Here is a 25,046-nt window from a genome sequence, read left to right as displayed (position 1 = left end):
TATTCCCTCATATTTTTTGACCCCATTGCCTTTATCATGTATCCATCCCATCTCTCTCTCTCTCTCTCTCACTGTCAACCTCTTTCCATTTCTACAGAAACCCTACTATTTGAGGAGAGACTTCATTCGCACTTATTACCCATTTACCACACACACACTCTTATCTCCCTCTCTCAATTTGTTGGCCTGAACTGAGTTGCTCCCCCGTTTTTCGGGAAAAAAAAAATATATATATATATATAAATATATATAAATCTGGCAGATCATAAAATGTTCCCATGAAACAAAGTAATAAACAAAAGCCACCTCATACCATAACCTCTTTCAAAGGGTTTCTAGTATTTGATCAAACAAGGATTCTAAAAGAAACCTCGGAAGAGTAGTATATACTGTAGAAAATAAAAACAAAAGGTTATATATAGCTAGTTAACCCTACTCCACTTTTCTCACTTGATCTATCCATATAAAATCCCCATCCTCATTCCTCAACCATATAATTGGAAACCCAGCTCAATTGTTCTTTGAGTTCTTCTAATCAGCCATCCATGGATTCACTTCAAGAATTTGACCCTTCCAACTCATCAAATACTTCAAGCATCAACATCAACACCTCCATCACTACCAACTCATCCTCCTCCTCCTCATTGTCACCGAGCTCCACTCTAAGCCGCTACGAGAACCAAAAGCGGCGAGACTGGAACACCTTCGGGCAGTACCTCCGCAACCACAGGCCACCGTTGTCCCTCTCGCGGTGCAGTGGGGCCCACGTGCTTGAATTCCTCAAGTACCTAGACCAGTTTGGGAAGACCAAGGTGCACATCCAGATGTGTCCCTTCTTCGGGAACCCTAACCCTCCTGCGCCGTGCCCCTGCCCTCTGCGGCAAGCTTGGGGAAGCCTCGATGCCCTCATTGGCCGCCTCAGAGCCGCCTTTGAAGAGCACGGCGGGAAGCCTGAGGCAAATCCTTTTGGGGCTCGTGCTGTGAGGCTTTACCTGCGTGAGGTTCGAGATTCTCAGGCCAAAGCCAGAGGAATTAGCTACGAAAAGAAGAAGCGGAAGCGCCCACCACAGAGTAGTAGTAGTAGTACTAGTACTATTCTTCCAGTTCAAGCAATACCGCCTCCGGCTCCTCCTAGTGCAAGCTAATAAGTCAGTAATTAAAAAGCTGTTTGGTTTTTTGGTCTAGTATCAAAATCTTCATTTGATTAATTAATTATCTCTATCATACATATAATTTTCTTTGCCCTAGCTATGTTAATGAGTATTCTTAGGGCGGCACGTTATTCTCACTCTATAGAAAGATTAATTGTTATTGTCTTTCTCTCATCAGACGGAACAACTTATCTACAACTGGATATATACTTCTTCGTGCCGTCTCTAGTCATGTGATATCACAGGACTTTTTGTCGTCATCTTTTGTATTTGTAAGTTTATATATCTATCGGACTTATTTTTATTTTTATTTTTTTTTCTTCAGAAGCATGCTTAATTGGACTGTCAGATATTGAACAATTGGATTGATAAGCCGACAGCAGGTGCAATGTTGTAGTATAAGCAAATTAGCAGTTGGGCTGGGAGTAATGAATATTATAAGTACTAGTTCTAGTAATGAATATTATTAGCAGTATGACTTAGCATAAAACATGTCATAGCTATGTACTATTAAAAGGTCAATTGGTGAGAAGTAATAGATTTGCAGATCATGTTCTATGTCTCCTTTTGAAAATTTTCATGTTCTTTAAATGCGTGTTGGCAAATCATTGAACAGTTTGGTAGATATAACTTTTCAGGGGATCGATCCTGTGTCAGATTTGTCTAGCACAATGTGTATACAGTCTCTACTTGTTTATTTTTGGTATCGACATATAAAGGTCAAATTTCTTCTTTTGTTTCCTCCATTGGATTGGATTGTTAGCTTTTCGATCGTCACCGTGGAAGTGGAAGTTGAGTGAACAGAGAACAAAAGCTTTCAATCACTAATGTAAATATGCAATCGGTAGATGATGGAGTTTCTGCAATTAAACCTTTATGAATGTATTATATTCATTCGCTCGCTGTGTGTGTGTGTGTGTGTGTGTGTGTGTGTGTGCATGTGGGAAGATGGGTCTTTGCCAATATGAGGTGTCCTTCATTTGTCGAATGTGTCATATCACTCTTTGTGCTTCATTTGTTACCGAAAGCGGAGAAATACATTAAACAAGTGAAGTCTTATAATCGTTAAATAGTGTGTGTATATATTCAAGTCATAAACAATATCAAGCTAGCTAGCTTTCATTTAAAATATTCAATATACCATTCAAGTCAGACGAAGGTGTTAGGGCTTGTAACTCAAATAGACTGACATAATTTACCCTGCAGACGAAGTCTTCGATTTTATTCTCTCATCTCTCAGCATCGTTTGTATATGGACAAAATGCAAACTAAAGACAAATAAAAAAAAAAGGAAAAAAGTTGCATGAGAGAGGTACAATATATAAACTAGTAGTAAGTATTATATTATCAAACTCCATGTTAATTTAAATTAAAAACATCTAGAGAAATATATAATAGATTGAGTTGCATGAGAGAATAATAATATCAAGTATTTATATTTCAAGCCAGGTTAAGATTTTATGAGATGAATTTAATTACTTGGTGATAATCATGAGGAGGAGGATGAGATGGACTTAATTATTTAAGCATCTGATAAACGCGTGTATCAAACCTTATTTTCACAACCTTGCTCATAGTAACATAAGCATTGATATACTTGCACTTGTCTACTTGTTTGATTTTTTTAACTAAGTTGTGCATTGTATGGATTGAAGTGTTCTCTGCCGTGCTATTGTTTACATTTTTAATATAAGCTGTGCATTATGATATTTTTTTTATATATGTGGGAGATTAATTTAGACTTATGTATGATATAGATATTTGCTATCGGGGACATGATAAGTAGAGTAGTGATCAAGAATGCCCAATTAAGGTTTAAGTCCACCACATTAGGGAGATGATAATTGGACCTAACACATCCTCTTATTATCAATTGATTTTAAGTTGAATGCTGACATCCTAATAGTTTGTTGTTATTGCACAATTGAGCGTTAATTGAGGCAGCTAAGTTTTCTTGACTATTTTGCAACCAGGTTCTATATTTAATTCAGGGTGTAGGGTGTCTTATGAATGTTAATTTTACTCCTCTATGTAGATATGTGCGAGCGCACATAAGAGAGTATGAAGCTTATTTTCGGGTGCTTGTATGATGGACTCTCAGGTTCTTCGATCATAAAATTTTGTTTGGACGATTTCAACTTAGTTTATGAGCTATGATTGTTTGTTAAACATGCATGTAAACATATTCAAATGGTGACTTTTAGGTTAAGTCATTGTTAAATGAGATCCATCTATTAAGGTTTTGTTTATTTTTAATTTCAACGGAAGTTTAAGTCTGAATTTTCCCCTTTGTTTGAATACAGATAAGGGATTGCAAGCATGTCAATCGTATTGACTATCTATGCATACTATATTTATATAAAAATTAGTGTTGGTAAAAGCTAGAACCCCAAGAAAGCTACCTTGTTGCTAACTTGGGGATTAGATTATTACAAGCTAAGCTACCTAACAAGAATTGATCTTCTTTTTTCTTTTACATTTTGCTCCGGTCTGAAACCATGCTATTCATGTATCACTGTATTTTTGGTAACACGGTTGGCAATAAACAGAATTCCTCAATGACAGTGGCAAAACTGTATGTATCCCTTCTCCCCCTTACATTTCCATTAGTGGATCTTATATATATTGAAAGTAATCTCTATGTGGTTGCTATTGTCAACTACAAGCATTCAGTTATAGTTTGGCTGGAAGTTTCTTTAGCCTCGTTTCATAGGATCTGATTGGAATGAAAAAACAACTACTTTCAGGTATTTTGAAGGAAGAAATGAAAAAATTGTGGCCAACATAGAGGTAGGAGATGGATTACTCAAGAAGAAAGCTTATCCATTCCAATCTTCCCCAAAATGGTACGATTGGAAGGGAGTAGTTTCTTTCGTGTCTAATCCCTTTCTAAGTCCTCAAATGAAAAATCATTCTCCACTACCTTTGATATACTTTGAATTTAGAAGGTAATCCATTTCACTTTAATCCTAGACACCAAACAAGAGATTTTGATATTATCTTGTCGTTTTTGATAGTGCATTTGCTTAGTTTTTAGTTCGTAGTATACTCGGGAATCATTAAACATGTCCAAATTTGTGTGCGTGAAATGTGTTAGCTAGGCTGTTAATTAGATAGCTTAAGAGTAATCACTAAAACTGCGAGCTGCCTGGATTTTTCAAATTTACAACGAAAAATGATGTAAAGGGTATATTGACAGTGTATTCGGATCATGTAAGTTGTTCTTCAAAAATAAAATTTGTTTTTGAGCTTAAAAAAAAATAAAAATAACCATTAATAATATAAGTTTTGTCATGGATAGCCTTTGGAAAATCTTCTGGACGATCGAACTTCAATATTGTATTTATGTTAAGCTTTACATTTTTTTTATAGCTCTAAAACGGAATGCTTTAAAACCTACACAACATCGTAATTGTGTTACAACATGATGTCAACATACAAGGTCGAAGTTAAGGTTACACCTTAATCTTTCAAATTTGAGTCGAAAGTTACATAATTATATTAACATTATATTTAGTTACATCAAATAACGTTCATATTACTATACCAAGGTTGCCCCTTACGGTGTTAATGTTGGGTAACAACGTAATCGTTCAAATTTACATTCCAAAGTTACATAATTATATTAATGTGATATTTAATCATGCCAAATGACTTTGGTATCACTATACCAAGGTTGCTCCGTAAGTCATGGATGTTAGATTACATTGTTTTTTTTTTAGAACATACGATAGTATCTACACTAAGAGGATGGGGGAGTGGGCTAAGCCTCGTAATGGACTAGCAATAATGTGATTCAAATTTATCTTTGGTAAGAATCGAACATAAGACTCTTCAAAAACATGATCAAAGTGGGGCAAGACTAGCTCTCCACTACCATTCAGATCACACAGAATCAATAGGCCAGGTCAAGCCAATCTAACTTCCCAATGCAAGTAATGAATAGTGTAAAATGGCGATGATCCGAGATGGTAACTGGAATTTAAGTTGCTATCAATATAAATTGCAGTCATCTCATGTTAGTCTTGAGTTTACGAATATAATCGTAAAGTTGAAACCGAGATGGAAACTGGAAGGCTATATGTTTTGCAGTTAAAACAAAAGAAGAACTGTCTTTATGTCAGAGAGAAATAGAATCTGTACATGTTTGGGCTTTGTGTACCAGATTTGGTTAAAAAAGTTAAGCTCAAATAAATAGGTACAACTTTATAAGATCTGGCTGGATCATGCAAAATGCAACACTTTTTCTTTGCTATATGCACTCTTCGTTTGATGGTCACAAAGCATCAATCCTTCTCTTGTGAACAACCAAATAGTCAAGTTACGAAATCCAATAAAATGTTCATTCTTTGTTGGAAAAGTAAAATAAATTGTTGAGAAAATGATGCATGGCAAACTTCTATCTAAGCAACAATTGGTACTTAACCATTTGGGGACTCCTGTGTGGTATTCTTTTAGTGAAAGAAGCATGTGGTATGAGTCGTGTGACAGCCTGATAAACCTACACCATATGTATCACCTATCTAGTTTGGATTGGAAAATTCGAAGAGAAGATCAGTGTGGAGTTTTCTGATCCATCGTAGCTTTGGGAACAAGCCCGTATTTTCTCCAGTGCATCCTAGGCCAGAAGGCCTCCAATGCATCTGTAACGAAGAGAACTAACTAAAATGAAACTGTCAGCGGTGACCCGCTACGAGTTAATATGCCCCTGTTTTCTTTACGCCTGAGATTTGTGTTGAATCGAAGTGTAAAGATGTGAAGAAATATTCTGCGTCGGAAAGTTAAGTAAGAATAAAAGAGCTATAGTTGCCATCGCCACTGATGATATACCGTATGACATTATGTCATTATATATATAATAGACATAATTAATTATGTATGCATGAATTTGGGATTGGAACCTCAACATTTTATATGGTATCATAATAAATTCATCAGTGTGTGAATTTCATAAGCCACATGTGTGCTATGTAACTATATCATCCAATTAAATTATGAAAGATAAACACTACAAAAAAAATGAGCACTGCACACAAAAAATTATATGTGCCTTTTGAGGCCAAAAAACACCAACATTTGTGCTCATAGACCAATAGCAACAGTGCAGCAACTAAGTTTGTATCTGTGCCCTCTATGGGCGTCACCATTACTTATAGCACACAATATGATGTTTTGTGCCCAAAGCTAAGCACAAATACAACCCTTATTGTGTCTTACCTCTAATAAAGGCTACTGAATGTATGGTGTAAGATGGGCACAATTGCTATTTTAAAGGCTTAGATTGCTGTATAAATGTTAAAGCAAGGGCACAACTTTAAAATTGTGCCACTATTATATTTTAATAAATACAATAAAACTCCAGCACAATTAAAAATTTGTGGCATAATTGGATATTTTTATTTAAACATGGAAATCATCAGGTTGCTCATAGAACCTAATTTCCACCTAAATTTAGAAACTTACAAATCATCCATTACAAACTAAACATAAATCAACATTAGCACTAAAATAGTGAAGTTAATATATTACATAACTCATGTTCTCGGCTAAGACCGATTCATGCAACCTAACAATACAACCCATCCAAATGTTAAACCAAAAAATACATGTTATCCTATGCTGGACATACCCGGGATTCTCTATATACAACAAAATATAACATATCCAAGCTTGTATCCCCAAGTCAAACGTACTAATGGTTAAACTAGCAATATATAAACAAAATACACATCTACAAGGGCTGCTTGATGACAACTAACCAGTATTCTCATAGACCAACCATACATAAACATGCAGCAAAAACATGCAGCAAAAAGAAAAAAAAATGTCGGAAAAACTGACCTTTAATTGTGATTCTAACGAAAACAGCGAGGTTGATTGAACCTACAGATCATGCGCAACCCTCTCCTAAAACCAAAGCAAACGCAAGATAAGCTAAAAATAAATAACTTCATTCAATAAATTCACAAAATTAACTCCAAATCACTAAATTAGCCTCTTGAATTCGGCTAGAGATCTCATCAGGAAGCCCAACATTTTTTTGGAATATGATTAGCATTCTCACCTGTCATTTTCAATGTGAATTTCACACTTGCTTTCGACTCTAGCATTGTCAACCACTTTTGTTCCAAATCTTGTATTCCAGTAATGGGCCCCAACATCTTGCAATTTAATAAAGGAGCATTGTAAAGACAAACGAGATGCATAGAACAGATAAAGCTAATGACAGAGAGCTAAGCTAATTCACCTCTTCCAAAAGTCCATGTCTCCACCCAAGCCTAAACATCCCAACATTGCCCCGATAAGTGTGTTGTCCTGACCTGCAAGATTTATAAAGAAGAAGCAGAGAAATTGATGCATAACCACAGATTAAAAATTGCAGACAGAATAAAAGGAACAAATTGAAAACACTAAAAAGAAACAGCCAACTGACATCAGAAACCTTTACCTCTGCTTCCCCTTTACATGCTGCTATAGTGTTTGTTTTTCCTTTTCGATTTAGAAATCTGCAATTCTGCTATAGAAAATGAGAGAATTCAACACAGTCGACTATTACAAATATATAAATTAACAAAATGCAAATCAAAACTAACCAATTCAATTAGATAATACTGCAGATTTCATAGGTATTTGTTAAGGTGTAAGCTTAAGGCATTAAATTTATGCAAACACGTTAAGTATGTGTGTAATCTATCATAAATCAAATGTACACAAAATATGAAAAAATAAATAGGTAAATATGCTTTAAAATCAGTTCACAAAAAAGGGAATTAACATGCCATCACAACTTTTCAAACCGCTATTTTATTTCTTCGGTCTCACCTTCAAGTGTTCTAAAATCATGGAAGGTGTTGCATATGTCCTTTACTTTGCAAAAATGGAACGTGCAAAACGAACAGCCAAATGAAACCTGTAATCATAAATTTTAGAAGCATCAGAACCATAATAACTTGTTGTTTCATACACCTTAATTCCCTTAAGGAAATAAACTTTGAAAGAAATGGAGCAACTCGAAAACAGCAACTAATATTTCTAACGAAAAACCTCTTTGCTTACCAGCATAGAATATATATTAAGGTATACTTTACAACATTTGGTTATCGGCAGTAGAAACACAAAACACACTTCAGTAAAAAGCATTTAAGCATCTAGAAAAGTCATTCTAATCCATGTAATTTCAGACTTAAACTTTTTAATGCATATTTCCAATATGTATAAATTGTTATATTTTATATGATCAAATTTTAATCTAATTTAATCAAAAAATTCTAATCTAATTTGATATAATATACATGTCCCCAAGGATTGATCATATTACCAATTATCAAATCACATTCTCTATTTCTCTCTCTAACATTTTTCTACTCAGTTTCCAACTCATTTCAAACTTATTCAAAAGGCCAATTCAGTCTACTTCTCTATATGCTGCTGGGTTTTCCTGTGCGAGCTTAAAGCAGCTAGCTTACCACCAAAGTTCAAATCTTTACCAAAATCCCAACACAATTCTCTCTCTCTCTCTCTCTCTCTCTCTCTCTCTCTCTCTCTCAACATTTTCCACTCAGTTTCCAACTCATTCAAATGCAAAGGAAAGCTGAATCTGCATGCAGTAGCTAAAGCTCAAATCTTTACCAAGTAATTTTCTCTTTATTCATCTAATTATATACCAAAATAAGAAGCTTTACCAATTCAATTTCTTCTTCTTCTTATCATTTCTTCCCAAAAAATACAAATCCATTTTAATCCAACAATTATCAATGCATATGCAAACTGGTTCCTTGAAAACCATTAAAGTAGAGTTGGAAAAAATGGGTCAGTCATGACGAAATTTAAGAAGTCACTAAAACGAAAGCTCATACAGATAACAAAGTTCAAATGTTGTGCAAATAATCGAAAATCGTAAATGTGGAAAAGTGTGAAATTGCAAACCTCCTTGTATTCCATGTATCCAATGACTGCAAAAATAATAATAAAACAAAGATCGATCTCATGCACTAAAAAAACAACAAACAAATATCAGAGCAGCATTAACATAATAACAACGACATACCAGGGGAACCAGCAGAAGTGGCAGATACTAAAAAAACAACAAACAAATAGGAAAAAAGAAGTAAGCAATCAATCTTAATTTCCAAAAAAATCTATAAAATGAATAAATAAAAAGAGAGGAGAGAAGAAAGACAAACATCCACAGTCGGCCATAGAAGGAGAGGAGACGTTGGAAGCAGCGGGAAGGGAGGCGGCTCTTGTGATGTTCAAAACGACATCAAACGGAGCACTGCTCTTGAAGACCACAACTAACCCAAAACAAAATTATTACAGTTTCATCCAAACTAACAAAATTACAGAATAAAAACTGAAAGACAGTAGTTATGAATCACACCTCAGCTGTATAAAATTTATTTCCCAACAATCTAAAGACAGCCGGCGCTCAAACAGAGAAGAAAACAGGAAACAGATCCGGCCAAGATTCGCGAATCCCAGACAAAGACGAACGCAAAAACTGCGAAATATTTGCCCCCCGATCGCAACTCTAGAAATAGAGGAGACCAATTTTATGAGGATGGACAAAACACCCACAACTCTAGGTTTAAAAAGATGCAAAACCCTCCTCAAATCAGAGACCAGAAATAAGATCCCTTAAAACACGAAAAGCAGGAACTTTCCCCCAATTTTTTTTGATGCAGAGACCAAAATTTTTAAGAAGAACAAACAATCGCAGAAGAACACAGCTAGAATAAGGCAGGAATCAGAGAAGGACCAGAAGAAACAAAGGGTTAAACGCAGAAGAAGACCCTCGAACTCGAAGCTGAGAGTATTTATTATTTATTAATATTTACTGGACACAATTTCTAACATTTGTGTCAGAAAAGAGGAATTTATAATTATTAAAATATATTCTCTATTTGAAGACCCAATGAGAAGTAGAGTGATTTATTATTTATTAATATTTAGTGGACACAATTTCTATCATTAGTGTCATAAAAAGGAATCTACAATTATTAACTCATTTGTCTATCTGAAGACCAACTAACTTTTGCACAAAGACCAACCCTAAGGGCACAATTGTTGGTTATGTGTCACTGCAGGTAGGACTTTAAAACCAAAAACCATATCACCAAGTATAAAAAACAAACCTGCAAGAAGATAACAATCCAAAAAGCAATTCAAAAAGATACGAATCTAACAAACATTCATTGCACCTGGAAATGATCCTTTGTAAATCTAAAACATGCCACTTAGTACTATGGTGTAGTGGTATTCTTCTTTACTTGTAAGTGAGAGATCTGAGGTTCAGCTTTCGGGAAAAACAAATTTGAACAACATTATTGCTAACTTATTTTGAGGCTAAAATATTGCACGGTAATAAACAGCTTCATACCATTATTTACCACAATTTTATAAATTTTAATTATTGGTGTGCTAGTGGAGGTAAAGACAAACGAGAGAGAACATATAGTGCCTTTGACAAATAATTTTTATAGACACAAAATATTTTTTGTGCCCATTTTCAGTAAAAAAGTTGTCATGTGATCCCACTCGACACGATTTCCGTGCCCATTACTGTTTTGTGTCTGCTTTTTTTAACATTGGGCACAATAGATGGTGCCCTCTATGGAATGGGAATTGTTTAAGCTTTTTGGTGGTCAAACTGACACAAAATTCTCAATTGTGCCCTTTATTTTGTACCCAAAGCTCATTTTTCTTGTAGTGAAACTGTTATGACGAAACCACTAGATGATCCTTAAAAAAAAAATCTGATATATGCCACGAAAGGTTTAATGCTCAAACCATTTTATCAAGGATGACAATCTATTTTTTTTATAACAAAGATGATGATTGTATTGATGAGCAACCAATACAAGGCTAACTACAAAATGAAGGGATTATGCCAGTTCAGCCAAAGTTTTTTATTCGAAGCAAGGGATAAAGAACAAGAAGTTATGTGTCTTTGCCTTTTGGTCTCCTCTTATAGTTGTCAATAATCAATAAAAACAGTTGCCAATAACCTATAAACAAAAAAAGCCTCGTGGCAGATAATGATTTTGCTCAATATTATGAAACAAATGAGAGGAAATTTAGGATTTTATCGATTGAATAACTTCTAGCTTTTTAGAAGTGCTTTTAAATGACTAAAAACATTTTTAGGGAAAATACTTTTGTGTTGCAAAAGCACTTGAAGTGTTTTTTGCAAGAAATACAAATTATGTGCTTCTTACATGAAGCACTTCAAATGCTTTATAGAATTAACTTGTATTTTTATTAAACATTGGTTTCAAATGTTCTTTTTTAAAAGAGCTTAAAGTCATATAAATGAAATGTCCAAACGAGCCATTCATATTTACACTAACTATGAATATGAACAAACAAATAAAACAATCTTACCTCAAAACCCTTGTGCATGCCTGCATGGTTAGTGCAAGCGATGAGAAAGTGTAAAATTAATAATGAGTTTAGATTAAAGTAGACTCGGGGTAAGTCTCCAGTGTGAAGAAAAAAAAAAAAAGGCAATATCACCATATTAAAAAATCTAATAGTCTTGCCAAACACGATCGTATATTGCTCATTTTAATGGTAGCTGTAATGAGAGTAATTTACATGATAGTAGCATACTAGCACCGTGTTATTTTATGTCAAGATATCGTTATATCTTTAGCGACGGAACGGTAACAATATATACTCTTGTCATAAATTGTTGGATTAAGTATCTAAAACCTCTTAGCTTTTTAGTGTCATTCTAAATTGGTCTCAACCATTTTAAACATTCCAAACAAATATTCAACCTATTGAAAACGTCACGTCCTTTAAGTCCCAATAATTTTTTGTCACATTAACTAGGGTTTATTTTGTCTCCATCATCAATAGAAGGTTATGAAAGCATGGCTTCCACCAAGTAACGCTCACCATCACACCCTTTAGTCCATCACTTCCAACCCAACGCACAACCACAAACTCCATCCTACAACTCAAGCTACCAATATCGAGAATAAGGTAATAGAGCCTGTTGAAATGGTATGGACTACTATGATACGGCCACCAAAATATTTTCATTGCCCACAATAAAGAACTGGAAGCTTGACTAGCAAAAACTCGGCAAATGAGGAAATCACATGAGTAGAAACAAGCTCTTTGATATCCTATATGAATTCTTAACCCTCTTCTTTATTAGGAGATTACCCGATCTACATATTCGTTTTCAATTTTATTCATGGATTTGTTTATTTATTTTTATTTTTTCATCTTCATGTCTTTTTTGAAGTTATTTAATTATTATTTTAGTGTCAAAGTAAGCAAATGAGTGGGACTCATTGTTGCCACATGTAAATTTAATGAAAAAAATCAATTGGGACATAACGGATATGACATGCTTAACAGGTTGGGTACTTATTTAAAATTTTAAAAAATGTTGAGATCAATTTGAAATAACACTAAAAGGTTATGAGTTTTAGGTATTCAATCTTTAATTGATAAGTTGGTGGATAGGGAGTTATCCTATACATGTTATTGTTAGACAGGGTCCTGATCATAAATCCAATCAAACCTTATCTCAGGTTCCAAATCGGCCAGCAGTTCACACCACACCGAAGATGGTGCATGGCAACTGGCAAGTCACATGCATGCTAGCTTTCCAGAAGGAAGTCGGCCAATCTTTTTAATGATAGTCTTCATCCTACTGTATATTACCGTACTTAATGACTTTTTCAAGTATATTGTTTATACAACTTATATTATTAAAGAGTGTTATTAAACTATTAATCAATTGGTATTTTAATAGAGTGCTTACCACAATTCAAGCCGTTTCATGAGAACATTTTCCATTTTTTTTTAACTTACCCTTTAAAATACTACGTCAAAATGTTAAAGATTAAAGGATTGAAGATTTTTTTTTGCGACGGTAATATTGTTATATAGACCTGAAATCATATTTTTTGATGAAAACACAAAGATTAAATTGACTGAATAGATAAATGTAGAGACTAATTAAGCCGTTTCATGACATTTACCGATAAAAGGGACTATATAGGCTAACAAAAACCATAGATTAGCTAAGTTGGCTAAATAACTAAAATAGATAGACCATTTTGACATTTACCCATAACGGCTTAATTTAGAGAAGTCAGTGATTCTAGTCGGTGCTCCAACTTAATAACAAAGTGGTTAAATTGGGGGGAATTATAGAGTGCTATGGCAAGAAGTTCTATACCATGTTTGCCATTTCACAAGTTTAGTTTCATACCGTCCTTGTGGTGCTTTGCTTTCGAAGGCTCCATAACCGGCTGAGAGGCTAAGCAAATCTATCCTAGCGCCGGAAAACAAATCAAACATATCATCATATTAACATATCTACAAATTTGTAAACGGTGTTTCGGGTGTGAAGCCCACCATGCAGAATATAACTACATCAATCAAAAGAGTTATGATGCGCTTAGTGTCGATTAACTGAACCAGAATGTAGAACTCTAAGTGCTTCACCTTGCATTCTTTACGAAGCACTGGTATATCAGTATCCAATATCTTAATAATATAACTCGTTAACTCCTTATACAAAGTGCACTCAAGAACTGATAATAAAATTAATGTCGAGAGTAGCCACATCGAGTTTGCATACGCCAACTAGAAGCATATTGAAAGATCTAAACAATTAAGGAGCCCTAGGCTTTTACTATATTGATAAGAGGGATTATCATGCCTCCTCTTCTGCTTGCATCTCTAGTCTCTACTCCCTCCTTTGAAATCTTGAGAGAAAGATGTTATTTATACGTTCAAAAAAATCATTGCATTGCATGAGGCAAGGTACGTAGTATGTGTAGAAGAATAAGAAAAAAATAAAGTATTAGAGATTGTTAAGTTTGAGATTAATTGTATTTTATTTCCTACCTTTCGTTATTTATAAATTTGATTTGATACCATAATAACTAAGGAAAAATAATGAAATGGATTTGAAAACTTTGAGTTTTAATGATAAAAACAAAATAAAGGGTAAAGTGAATAGTACCAGAATTGACTTTTTAGTGTAAAAATGTGGTTTTTCGTTAAAGTGAACAGTATAGTAGGTTTTTCGTTAAAACTCCCTAATAACTAACACAGTACCGTGGGCTTTTCGTTAAAATTTCCTAACTAAGGAAAACATCGAATCTTAATTTATCCAATGTCTATCTAGTAATGCCTATGACCAAATTTCTGGTTGTATAAAGTGATGTAAATGATAGGTTAATCTTTGGTGCTGCTACAGTTATTTTACCATTGTCGCTGCTAACATCATAATCGTAACCTTTCGCTTGACACATTCCTTCTTAATATTTTGCTTCCAGTTCTTCGCCCATAGTTTGTTGGGTTGTTACAATGTTGTTCTCTCTCCGAGAAAAACATGCAACGCTGATGATAGTTGATGAATCATCTTCAGTTAATGTTAACCCAAGAACAGGCTCTTTGGAAGATTCGTCTCTTCTTCCTCCAAAATTCTTGACATCTCCCTTCTACCAACTAAGAAAACAGGAACGTTCGCCAAGATTTTCATGTTGACTGTATTCAAAATTTCTTTCAATTTACAACACAAGAGGCTCGCGTTCTAAAATATCAAAAACCACAGTTGAATAAAAATCCGAGCAAATTTCTCGACCAACACCGAGGGACGCATTAATCCTTGTCTTCAATCTCATGCAAGCACAAAATAGCCAAGTTCCATCGTTCAGATGAGCAGGACAAATTGTATGCATGGTTCCATATTGTTACACAAAATGCCGGAGTAATTTCTTCGCATAGATGAGTGAAGTAGTGCATGTTCTTAATTGTTTCATCACAAATATCGCGAATTTTTTTTGCTTTGGAGTAGTTGGAGTACTCTTTTTCTTTGTATAGCTGGTTTGGATAGATGAAGATTTAAGACTTTCTTGATTATTTGTAGAAATTAGGCTGTATACTCGCGGACATAAAAAGATATATTACATGTCAATTGGTATAGAGAAAACTCATAATACCACACTTTAGAGCGTCAATTTTCGTCTTCATCCATAGAATCCTCGATCCGTAAAATAAATCATACATCTCATCACTAACGTCTGCAAATTTATTGTGTTTCTAATGTGAAACGCCATGTAGACGGTGACTACATTTGCTACGCTAACTGAACTGGGATGTAGCGCTTCGAGTGCTTCATCTAGTTTTCTTTACAAAGCACAGGTATATTAGTAGCCCCTATCTTGATAGTAGAACCCATTAACTCCTAACGGAGAGGGCTCAAAAACCGAGACAATGCCACTGTTACTCACCTTCATCAATGCCACTGTTACTCACCTTGATCCCAGAAGTCCGACCATGCATGTACCTCTCCTCCTATCCATTGATGGTGCGCCGGTGCATAAGTCTCATCGCTGCCGTTCTTTCCGTTATGAGGAATTTTGGGTTAACCATGATGGATGTGAGGAAGTCATCCACAATGCTTGGGCTCAGTATACGGTGGGTACTCCAATGTTCTACGTTATCAACAAAATAAAAGCTGTTAGAGTGGCGTTCCTCAAATGGCAGCAACTAGTGTTTCAGGGGAAGACAGGAGGAAATCTCTCAAGTGAGGGCCAAATTGGGTTTCATCTTAGCCCAACCCTTATCGGAGAACTCCTTAGCGGAACGATCAAATTTATTGGCTCATCTTGATGAGTTGTTGGGGCTCGAGGAGTCTTTCTGAAGAGTTAAATCTTGCTCACTCTGGTTACGAGATGGTGACAGAAACACCAAATTCTTTCATCAAAAGGCTAACAATCGGAGAATGAGAAATCATATTAAGGGAATCACAAATGCCCGAGGCCTCTGGGTGAAGGATGACAGAGGTATTGAGGGATACTGTGCTTAATTACTATAGTGATTTGTTCACCTCCTCACCAACACATAACCCTGATTTGGTGCTTAATTCTATTGAGCCCAAAGTTTCGTCCGCTATGAATCAGGAGCTGATCAGGGGTTTTTCTGCAGAGGAAATGAAAACTGTTGTTTTCCAAATGAAGCCATCGATGGCATCGGGCCCTGATGGGATGACACCACTTTTTTTTTCCAACGCTTTTGGCACATTGTGGGTTCCGATGTCACGTCTGCGGTCCTCTCCTTCCTCTCTACTAGGAAACTACTCAAACAAATCAACTACACACTTGTCTCTCTCATCCCCAAACAGAAAACTCCTAAGGATATGACCCAATTGCACCCTTTCAGCTTTTGCAATGTTCGTGTCCAAGGTTTTGGCTAACAGACTATAAGGCATCCTACCGAATATTATCTTTCTCTCTCAAAGCGTTTTCATCCCTGGAAGGCATATATCAGACAATATCATTATTGCATCTGAGATCTCCAAATTCCTAGCTAAAAGGCGTTGGGGGAAGAACGGCTTCCTGTCATTGAAGCTTGGCATCAGTAAAGCGTACGACCGCATTGAGTGGCCATACCTCCGGGCTATTCTTCTTAAGCTGGGCTTCTCTCCTCTTTGGACTAACCTGGTTATGGCTATGGTTACTACGGTCTTGTATTCCTTTATCATAAATGGATGCTCACGTGGTTACCTTCACTCCTCTCGCAGCCTTCTGCAAGGTGACCCCCTCTCGCCCTATCTATTCCTCCTATGCGCCGAATGCCTCTCGGCATTATTGGCAAAGTCGAAAAGGGATGATCTCCTCACTGGTATTTCTATTTGTCCAGGTGCCCCTACGGTTAATCATTTGCTTTTCGTAGATGATAGTCTTCTCTTCGGCCGGGCTAATGAAATAGATTGCCTTTTAATTGCCAAGGTTCTTTATGATTATGAATCAGTCGCAACATCAAATCTCCCCTCCATGCGAGATTGGCTGCCCTGTTAGGTGTACGGGTGGTTAATTACCACGAGAAGTATATGTGTATGCCGTTTTTTGTTGGGAGAAACCGTTCATGAAGTTTTGGTTTTATTAAGGATAGACTGTGCAAAAGACTCCAGAGTTGGAAATGGAAGCTCTTAAATGTTGCTGGAAAAGAAATTCTAATCAAGACTGTTGCTCAGTCCATCCCTATCTTCACCATGAGTTGTTTTCTTCTACTAAAACACCTCTACGAGGATTTAAATAAAATTGTGGCCTCTTTCTGGTGGAACGGTTTAGAGGGAGAAAGAAAGCTTCATTGGTGCTCTTGGAACAAACTTTGCACCGCAAAATTGGAAGGTGGACTTGGGTTTCGTGATTTGCATGCCTTCAACCTGGCATTGCTAGCTAAGCAAGGTTGGTGTATCCTTACTACTCCCCAATCTCTAGTGGCTACGATCCTAAAGGCGAAGTATTTTCCTAACTCGTCTTTCATTGAGACTTCTATTTGCCCCACTGATTCTTATTGTTGGAAAAGTATCTGCGCCGCTAGGTGCATCTTTACATTGGGTTCTCGGTGGCAAATCAGATGAGGGACTACTATTAGAATCTGGGAAGACCCATGGGTACCTTTACCTTGTACATTTGGTCCCTTCTCTGCTAAACCGAAGAGATGCTCCTTAAGCCACGTAAATGAGCTTATTGACCCAATAACCAAATCTTAGAACACTGATCTTTTACTATCTGCTTTCTCGGTAGAGGAATCATGCGCCACCATTTCCATCCCTATCATTTATTGTTAAACTCAAGATCTCCGGGTTTGGTACTATGACAAAAAAGGCATCTTCACTGTCAAAAGCGCTTACCATCTGGCAAGAGCTCGGGCCTTACAACATAATTTGGGGGCCTCTTCGTCTGGAACCACGAATCCTTATCTTCGGTTCTGGTCTAAGGTCTGGCATGCTAATATTCCACCCAAAGTAAAAATATGCTTCTGGCGCCTCTTCAATGATTTGGTTCCGGCCAAAGCTATTCTTTCTAGGCGGCATATTGTGGTGGATACTTCTTGCGTCCTCTGTAATGGTCCTAACGAATCTATTATCCACCTCCTTAAGTTGTGCCCCTTTGCCAAGTGCGCTTGGTTGTCCTCGACTTTGGTTAATCTTATCAAGGATCACAACCCACCTTCCTTCTCATAGTGGGCATTTGATGTTGCTAACAAGATTCCCAAGCATGACTTTAAGGCGTTTCTCATGATTTGTTGGGCAATTTGGGGAGTTAGAAACAACAAACTTTAGAACAGATCGTGTGAGACCCCTGACTTGGTTGTTTCCTGTTGTATAAATTGGTGGCATGATTTTGCTCGTACTTCTGCTCTTATCTCTCCACATACTATGAGGCTGATGGCCCCTCCCAAATGGATCACACCACCTTCAGGGGTTCTTAAACTTAATATCTATGGTGTTTGGAATGATATCACTAAACGAGATGGCTTTGGATGTGTGATCCACACAGATTCTAGTTCCTTTGTGGTCGCCAGATATGGAAGCATTAACAATGTTTTATCTCCTGTCCAGGCAGAGGTTCTAGCAGCTTGTTTGGCGGTGGTTTGGGTGAGCGAAATCAGATATCAAAATATTCTATTTGAGTGTGATTCGCTCCAAATTGTGGATTCGCTAAGAGATCCATCTACCAATATCTCCTTTATTGGACAAATCCTAGAAGACATCAAGGCTTTCCTTCCCACAATCACTGGAGCTTCTTTTGCCCACTTTCGCCGCCAAGCCAATGAAATCGCCCTTAGACTTGGTCGTTTAGGCCTTACTCTTAATCATATTTATACCTAGCTAGAGTCCCCTTCTAGTATAATTTGGGATTTACTCGAGGTGGAGGCTAGCTTGAATTAATTTTGACTGCTTGTAATGTCTCCCTTCAATCAATACAACCTATTAACTTTTCTTTGAAAAAAAAGAACTGAGAAGAAGAATCATTGGTAAGAGTAGCCACACCGAGTATGAGTGTGCCAATTGGAAACATATTGAAAGATCTAAACAATAAAGAAGCCCTATACATTTGTAATACAATAAACAATTTTATCCTAAAGCACAATGTAAGCTTGACGATTCATTTGGAGCTTTTTCCCCCTCCATGGAATGTTTAATAATCCTCATTTTGTGAAAGTCGTGACATTAAGTTGAGTATTTCAGTATCGCACAATAACTTATTTGGCAAAACCTGTAGGTTTCATAAACTCATTTCTAAATTGTAAATCAAATCTCCTAATTTTTTATGTATAAATTGACTAAAATGATCGGAAATCAAATCTCAATTGTTGAACTACTTGACAAGATAATGATAAGATATTGGCAATATAACGATCAAATACCAACCACATACAGATAAATATATCATTCCATTTATGTGTGCAACTTGGGCGAGTTAGGTAGTCAGCCCAACCTTAACCTCGCCTTCACAATTTGGCCTTGGAGTTTGGTTCATGTTCATTCAAACTCGGCTTTCAATTGAATCGGGCTTGCTTAGGTACAGTTCGAGTTTGCCAAACTTTATCAAGATCAATCTTGCAACATCTTATTTGTAGGATTTTTCATTATTTGTAGGATTTTTCAATTTTGAACCAATCAACATCAATACTAATTAAAATTCAATTGTACACATCATCATCCACACCAAAGTTAAACCAAATGGAAACCGTTTATAATGTTTCAACTATGCGAATTGGAAATTAAATTATAAGACAGTATCAAAGCTTCAAGCACATGAAATGTAAAAACAACTCTACCATTCATAATTCACGCGAAAACTAACAACAAACTTCAAGTATAATCATTCCAAAACCTACACCTAGCTTATATAATAGAAGTAAGATGAGTAATGTGTAAATGAGGGAATTTGGGCTAGAAATTAGGTTGAGTTTGATTTAACATGGGTGGGCAAGGCAACAACCCAACCCAATAAATGATCAGATTAGGTTTGGGCAAGTATTTACTTCTTTTAATCTGTCTAATCTGGTTGGAAAATGGGTTGAACATGGACAAATTCTGTTTGACCCTACCGTTGCACCCTTGATTTTAGTAATTTAAATTTAGTAAATAATCATTTTTATCAATTTTCCTAAATTTTATCCTCCTCTACCATTAAAATAATTAAACCTCAAAGTGGCCATATACAACATTTTATTTGGAAATTGACAATTAGAAATCAAATTCCAATTATTTAAGTGATCAAAATTAAATATAAAAAATATTACGAACAAAGTTTGAGAGTATAACCCGATATTAACTAATTAAGCTATAACTCACTTGCATTTTACTGAAAAGGCAATAATGGGACTTGTACATGAACCATAATGACGAAAAAAATTTCAGTGTGACCAGGACAGCTGAACACAACTTATCCCTCTCTCTCTTGTTTACTCAAACTCTCACAAATATCTTACCAAAAAATTGTTTGAAATCCGATCTCTCCCACTTTTCATTCTTTTTTACTCCCTTTCATCCCTTTGTTTCTATAAAAGTACCAAAGCCTCTCACTTTAGATCCTTTCAAACCAAAGCAGGGATCTTTATGGACCACTGTTAGAAAACACCCACTTCGTTATTCCAAGTAAGCTCTTGCTCCCACCTTTTCTTTTGCATAAATTTTCAATTTTATTTGCATCAATTTTCAATCTTTTGCATAAGTTACTAATCTTTTGGTGGATTTGGTTGAATTTGTACCTTATTGGTTTTGGTCATTTGTTGGGTTTGATGCTTACTGATACCAAATTTGGTAGTTTTAATAGGAAAAAAAGTATGAATTTCATAGTTTCTTGAGTTGAAGAATGAAGGGTTTGTCATGATTATGTTTTTTTGTTTTCCTTTCGATTGAATTGTTATCCCAGATCCGTGAATTCAACTATTAAGTGCTGTCATTGTTTCGATTTCAATTAAGTGGAGAAAAATTGATTAACATTTATTTTGGTTTATACAATTTAGCGGATCAATCACTTACATTGCTTGGTTGCCAATTTAGTTGATGCAAGTGTACCTGGTCGGCATCGAATAACGTTTCCCATTTTATCAATTGATGGTCTACATATTTGACTTAATGTTTGAACTCTTGTTAGGCAAGGAAAATTAACATCTTTACATTTAACATGGAAATTTTACAATACTATGTTCGGTCGGGAGGTTACATTTAAACATTATGGCAATACTATGTTCTGTTAGAGGGTTGTATTGGCATAAGTTAGCAAGAGCAATTAGGCGTAGTTGTTAATAGAAAAGTGGATGGTGTTTGATCTGTCACATCCATTCAGTCTTTTTCTTTTTGAACCAGTCATATTTGAAACGGTTGGAACCATGGAGAGGTATCTTAGTTGCTTTGTACATTAAGTGTAGGATTCATTTTTCTTTTCTTTGTGCCTTAAATTGTTTGTTACATGTTTTATATGACTACTTGGTCGCTTAACTATTGTATCTTGATTTCCGGTCTAAAGATTTTCATTGCCAAGATTGAGCGAGAATTTTGTTTTGTTGCAACAATAAATTGAACCTTTAATCTTTGAGCTTTTGAACTGCGTATGCTTGCAACAGAAGAACTAACACCTCCTATTTATATGTTCATATGCACTACAAGTTTTGATAGTGTTGTTTGATACCTATAACAGGTTGTTCGTTGTATCTAGTCTAATGGATCTCAAAAGAAAATTTGTACCATTGTCTTTAGTATTAGAGCTGTGGAAAGGCAGCACTTGGCATTTGTAATAATTAGACATAAGACAATTTTAGTTAGAAGAACTTCAAAACTACATAAATGATGAGAGGGGGATTTGATCCGGCCCAAAAGAAGCATATAATCACATCTCTGTGTATGGTGGCAATCCTTCTTGGTTTCTTATGTGTATTATGGGTTTTAGCTCTCAAAGTTATGGTGCATCATCACTAAAATATGATAGCAGATCTTTGAGAAAGCTTGGTTCATCTTGTTTGGGTGAGGATGAAGATAACAATAAGAAGCAGGATGAATCTTCAACAAAATTTGGGCAGGAAAACGGAGAGGACAATGTCACATTGAAGAGCTTTCCTGTGAGTTATATATTACTAAACTTGGAACACTGAATCCTCTCCCCCACCCTAATTCTCCAAACGCCCTCTATCTTCTGATAAAAATATCTAGTTTTAACATGTCAGGTTTGGCCTATTTTGTTTGGCATCTACTCATCTTGTTTCATTTGTCTACTCATGACTTTGTAAGGTTTGTGATGATCGCCATTTGGAACTTATTCCTTACTTAGACAGAAATTTAATATACCAAATGAGACTGAAATTTGACTTGTCTTTGATAGAGCACTATGAAAGACATTGCCCTATCCCAAAAGGGCGTTTCAATTGCTTGATTCTTCCTCCACCAAGTTATAAGGTATTATTGTGTCAAAGCTGAATATTTAGACTGCTATTTAATAGCTTCTTATTCTTGGAGTTATTTATTATTCCCAGATTCTGCAGATGGTAAACATTATGGTTGTTTATCTTACAGATCCCAATCAAATGACCCTCAAGCAGAGATGAAGTTTGGAAAGCAAATATACATCATACTTACCTTGCACATGAGAAATTCAGTCAGAATTGGATGGTTAAAAAATGTGAAAAGATAAAGTTTCCTGGGGGAGGCACACATTTCCACTGTGGAGCTGATAAGTATATTGCTTCAATTGCAAATGTAAGGTTTCCTCCCCTTAGTGTGCCAAAAAAAAAAAAGTAATATTGGTGGATGATATTCTCTCTTTATAGATTTTGTTGAATTTCCACTTGAACTTGGCAATCCTTTATAGGATTTTGTAATCTCTTATCTACTCATTTTGATGGATTTAATGATTTTTTTTTTTATTTTTGTGTTGCATGAATGAAGCATTAATATTTTATGTTGTTTTCAATTGGCAAATGCTCAACTTTTCCAAAAACAATTTGAACAATGAAGGAAGGTTACGAATAGTTTTTTATGTTGGCTATAGAGTTGCAAGTTTTGGAGCATATTTACTTTCATCTTATATTATAGCAATTTCATTAGCACCTAATGATGGGCATCAAAACCAGATCCAATTTGTTTTAGAAAGAGGAATACTAGCCTATGTTGGTGTTGTAGGAACTAAAAGGCTTCCTTACCCTAGAAAATCCTTTGAACTTGCTCATTGATCCCGCTGTAGAATTGATTGGCTTTAACAAGATGAAATCTTCTTTCTTGAGCTAGATAGGTTGCTCAAACCAAGAGGCTACTTTGCATACTCATCTCCTGAAGCATATGCACAAGATGAGGAGGATCTTAAGATATGGAGAGAGATGAGTGCCTTTGTGGAACGCATGTGTTGGAGAAGAGCTGCAAAGCAGAACCAAACTATCGTTTGGCAAAAACCATTACCAAATGATTGTTATGTGGAAAGAGAACCTGGTACTCAACCTCCTCTTTGCCAATTTGATAATGATGGGATGCAGTATAGGGTGTGCCAATGGAAGCTTGCGTCTCAACATACTCTGGTCATGAGTGTTTCTTTCTTCTACGTCTTTTATATCAGCAGTAGGACTTTATTGAAATAAACTAATGTCAATCTCTTAGCAATATCATTGTGCATTTAAGGTGATACTTTGCCAATGAGTTTGGTAGTTTACGAACTATTTTGCAAAACAATGTTTTTTCTCGATATAATCAGATGATCATACAGAAAAGGGCAGTGGATTGGCTCCGTGGCCAGCTAGATTGACAGCTTATCCTCCACAACTTGCTGATTTTGGCTATTCAAATGAAATGTTCAAAAATGATACGGTATAAATGACAACACTATTTTTATATGTTTTAGATTGCAATTTTTAACTGATTGCACTACTCATAAATATTTTAAATAAATGTATTGCTTCAGCATTTTTCTTGTTATGCAGAAAGTTCGGCCATATATAGTTGAGAGTTATTGGAATCTCATGAGTAAAAAGATCAAGCCAAACACTCTGAGGAACGTAAACATGAGATCATTTGCAACTGCTCTGAAGGACAAGGATGTTTGGGTAACTGAAGATGGACCAAATACACTTAAGCTGATATATGCTGGTATGCAAATCAAGTTACTAATATGCTGAGCATGTCACTTTGATAAAGTAATTCACTTAATATTTTGTTCGTTTCCATCATGCTCTTCACACATCAAGTCATAGAACTTGTAGAAATCAAAATCAAAATCATGACCGTAAAGATTATTAGGATAAAAAGGATCCATATTGAAGTTTTGACGCATTTGATATTGTGTTAGTAACTTGATTCTCTACTTTGACAGGTGTGAAGCCTATTCAACGTACCCTCAGACTTATGATTTACTCCATGAATGCAATGTTGAGGATCTGCTACTTGGGATGGATCACATACTCAGGCCCACTGGCTTTGTAATAATCTATGACAAACAATTAGTAGTAGATTTTGTAAAAAAGTATCTAACGGCATTGCACTGAGAAGCAGTGGCAATATCTGACGCCAGTTCAGATTCAGACCAAGATGGAGACGACGTTATGTTTATTATCCAAAAGAAAATATGGCTGACAAGTGAAAGCCTCAAGGATTCGGAATAGGAAAGTGCCTCTTCAGTTCTTCGTTTCAGTTTCCCTTTAATTATCTGCTATCCCAAGGGATTAAAGTCATGATCTAGTAAACACTACATTTTGTGGCATTACAATGATGTTTACATCATTTCTTCTTCTTCTTCTTCTTCTTCTTCTTCTTCTTACGTTCGATTCTCGTCAAAGGGGAAGTTGAACCACATTATTATGGCAAGCCCATTGTGAGGCTTCGATCACTAGTGTAGATACTATTATTTGTTCTAAAAAAAAAATATGCATAGATGTTCTGCTTTGGCTTCCAAATTATGGAAATTTATTTTTTTCATGTTCTTTTTTGTTTGTTATTAGTTATTTTATTATATATTTTGTTTTTGTTTTTTGTCAACATTTTCTATTTGTTATTTGTGGGATCACGGAAAGACATGTTACATTATACTTTGGAGTTTTGAAATAATGTTATCAGCAATTGACAATTACACTTGGCTATAA

General features: G+C 35.6%; 1 protein-coding gene, 2 long non-coding RNA genes and 1 pseudogene across 8 annotated transcripts; 2 read left to right on the top strand and 2 right to left on the bottom strand.

The window, feature by feature from the left end:
• The first annotated feature begins 286 nt into the window (after positions 1-286).
• On the top strand, positions 287-4,148 carry LSH4 (LIGHT-DEPENDENT SHORT HYPOCOTYLS-like protein (DUF640)). Of its 5 annotated transcripts, none has more exons than XR_015955171.1 (3): positions 289-1,148; positions 1,330-1,423; positions 3,899-4,148. XR_015955171.1 is itself a non-coding variant. In XM_068477705.2 (2 exons), the coding sequence occupies exon 1, from the start codon at positions 546-548 to the stop codon at positions 1,143-1,145; it is 600 nt and encodes a 199-aa protein (XP_068333806.2). In that variant the 5' UTR covers positions 287-545; the 3' UTR covers positions 1,146-1,148; positions 1,477-1,848. The 5 variants fall into 5 exon arrangements, 2 of the variants coding, with proteins under 2 accessions (XP_068333806.2, XP_068333805.2); XR_015955172.1 differs by lacking the exon at positions 3,899-4,148 and adding an exon at positions 1,477-1,848 and having other exon boundaries at positions 1,330-1,384; XR_015955170.1 differs by lacking the exon at positions 3,899-4,148 and adding an exon at positions 1,478-1,848 and having other exon boundaries at positions 1,330-1,388.
• Positions 4,149-6,624: 2,476 nt separating this feature from the next.
• Positions 6,625-7,670, bottom strand: LOC148691849 (uncharacterized). Its single transcript, XR_015955216.1, has 3 exons — positions 7,600-7,670; positions 7,216-7,471; positions 6,625-7,058 (listed from the first exon to the last, which is right to left on the bottom strand). It is a non-coding gene; the product is annotated as an uncharacterized LOC148691849 (long non-coding RNA).
• A 63-nt stretch (positions 7,671-7,733) lies between these two features.
• On the bottom strand, positions 7,734-9,814 carry LOC148691848 (uncharacterized). 2 transcript variants are annotated; one of them, XR_015955158.1, is made up of 5 exons: positions 9,532-9,814; positions 9,335-9,445; positions 9,199-9,225; positions 9,078-9,103; positions 7,734-8,061 (listed from the first exon to the last, which is right to left on the bottom strand). It is a non-coding gene; the product is annotated as an uncharacterized LOC148691848 (long non-coding RNA). The 2 variants fall into 2 exon arrangements; XR_015955157.1 differs by having other exon boundaries at positions 9,335-9,812.
• Positions 9,815-21,559: 11,745 nt separating this feature from the next.
• On the top strand, positions 21,560-24,646 carry LOC137738098 (putative methyltransferase PMT8; annotated as a pseudogene).
• The last annotated feature ends 400 nt before the right edge of the window (positions 24,647-25,046 follow it).

This window comes from Pyrus communis, chromosome 13 (genome assembly GCF_041283825.1).
Source record: "Pyrus communis isolate YQ-2024b chromosome 13, ASM4128382v1, whole genome shotgun sequence".
Classification (NCBI taxonomy): Eukaryota; Viridiplantae; Streptophyta; class Magnoliopsida; order Rosales; family Rosaceae; genus Pyrus; species Pyrus communis.
The sequence above is the reverse complement of the archived record's forward strand: the minus strand, read 5'-3'. Positions and strand labels throughout refer to the sequence as shown.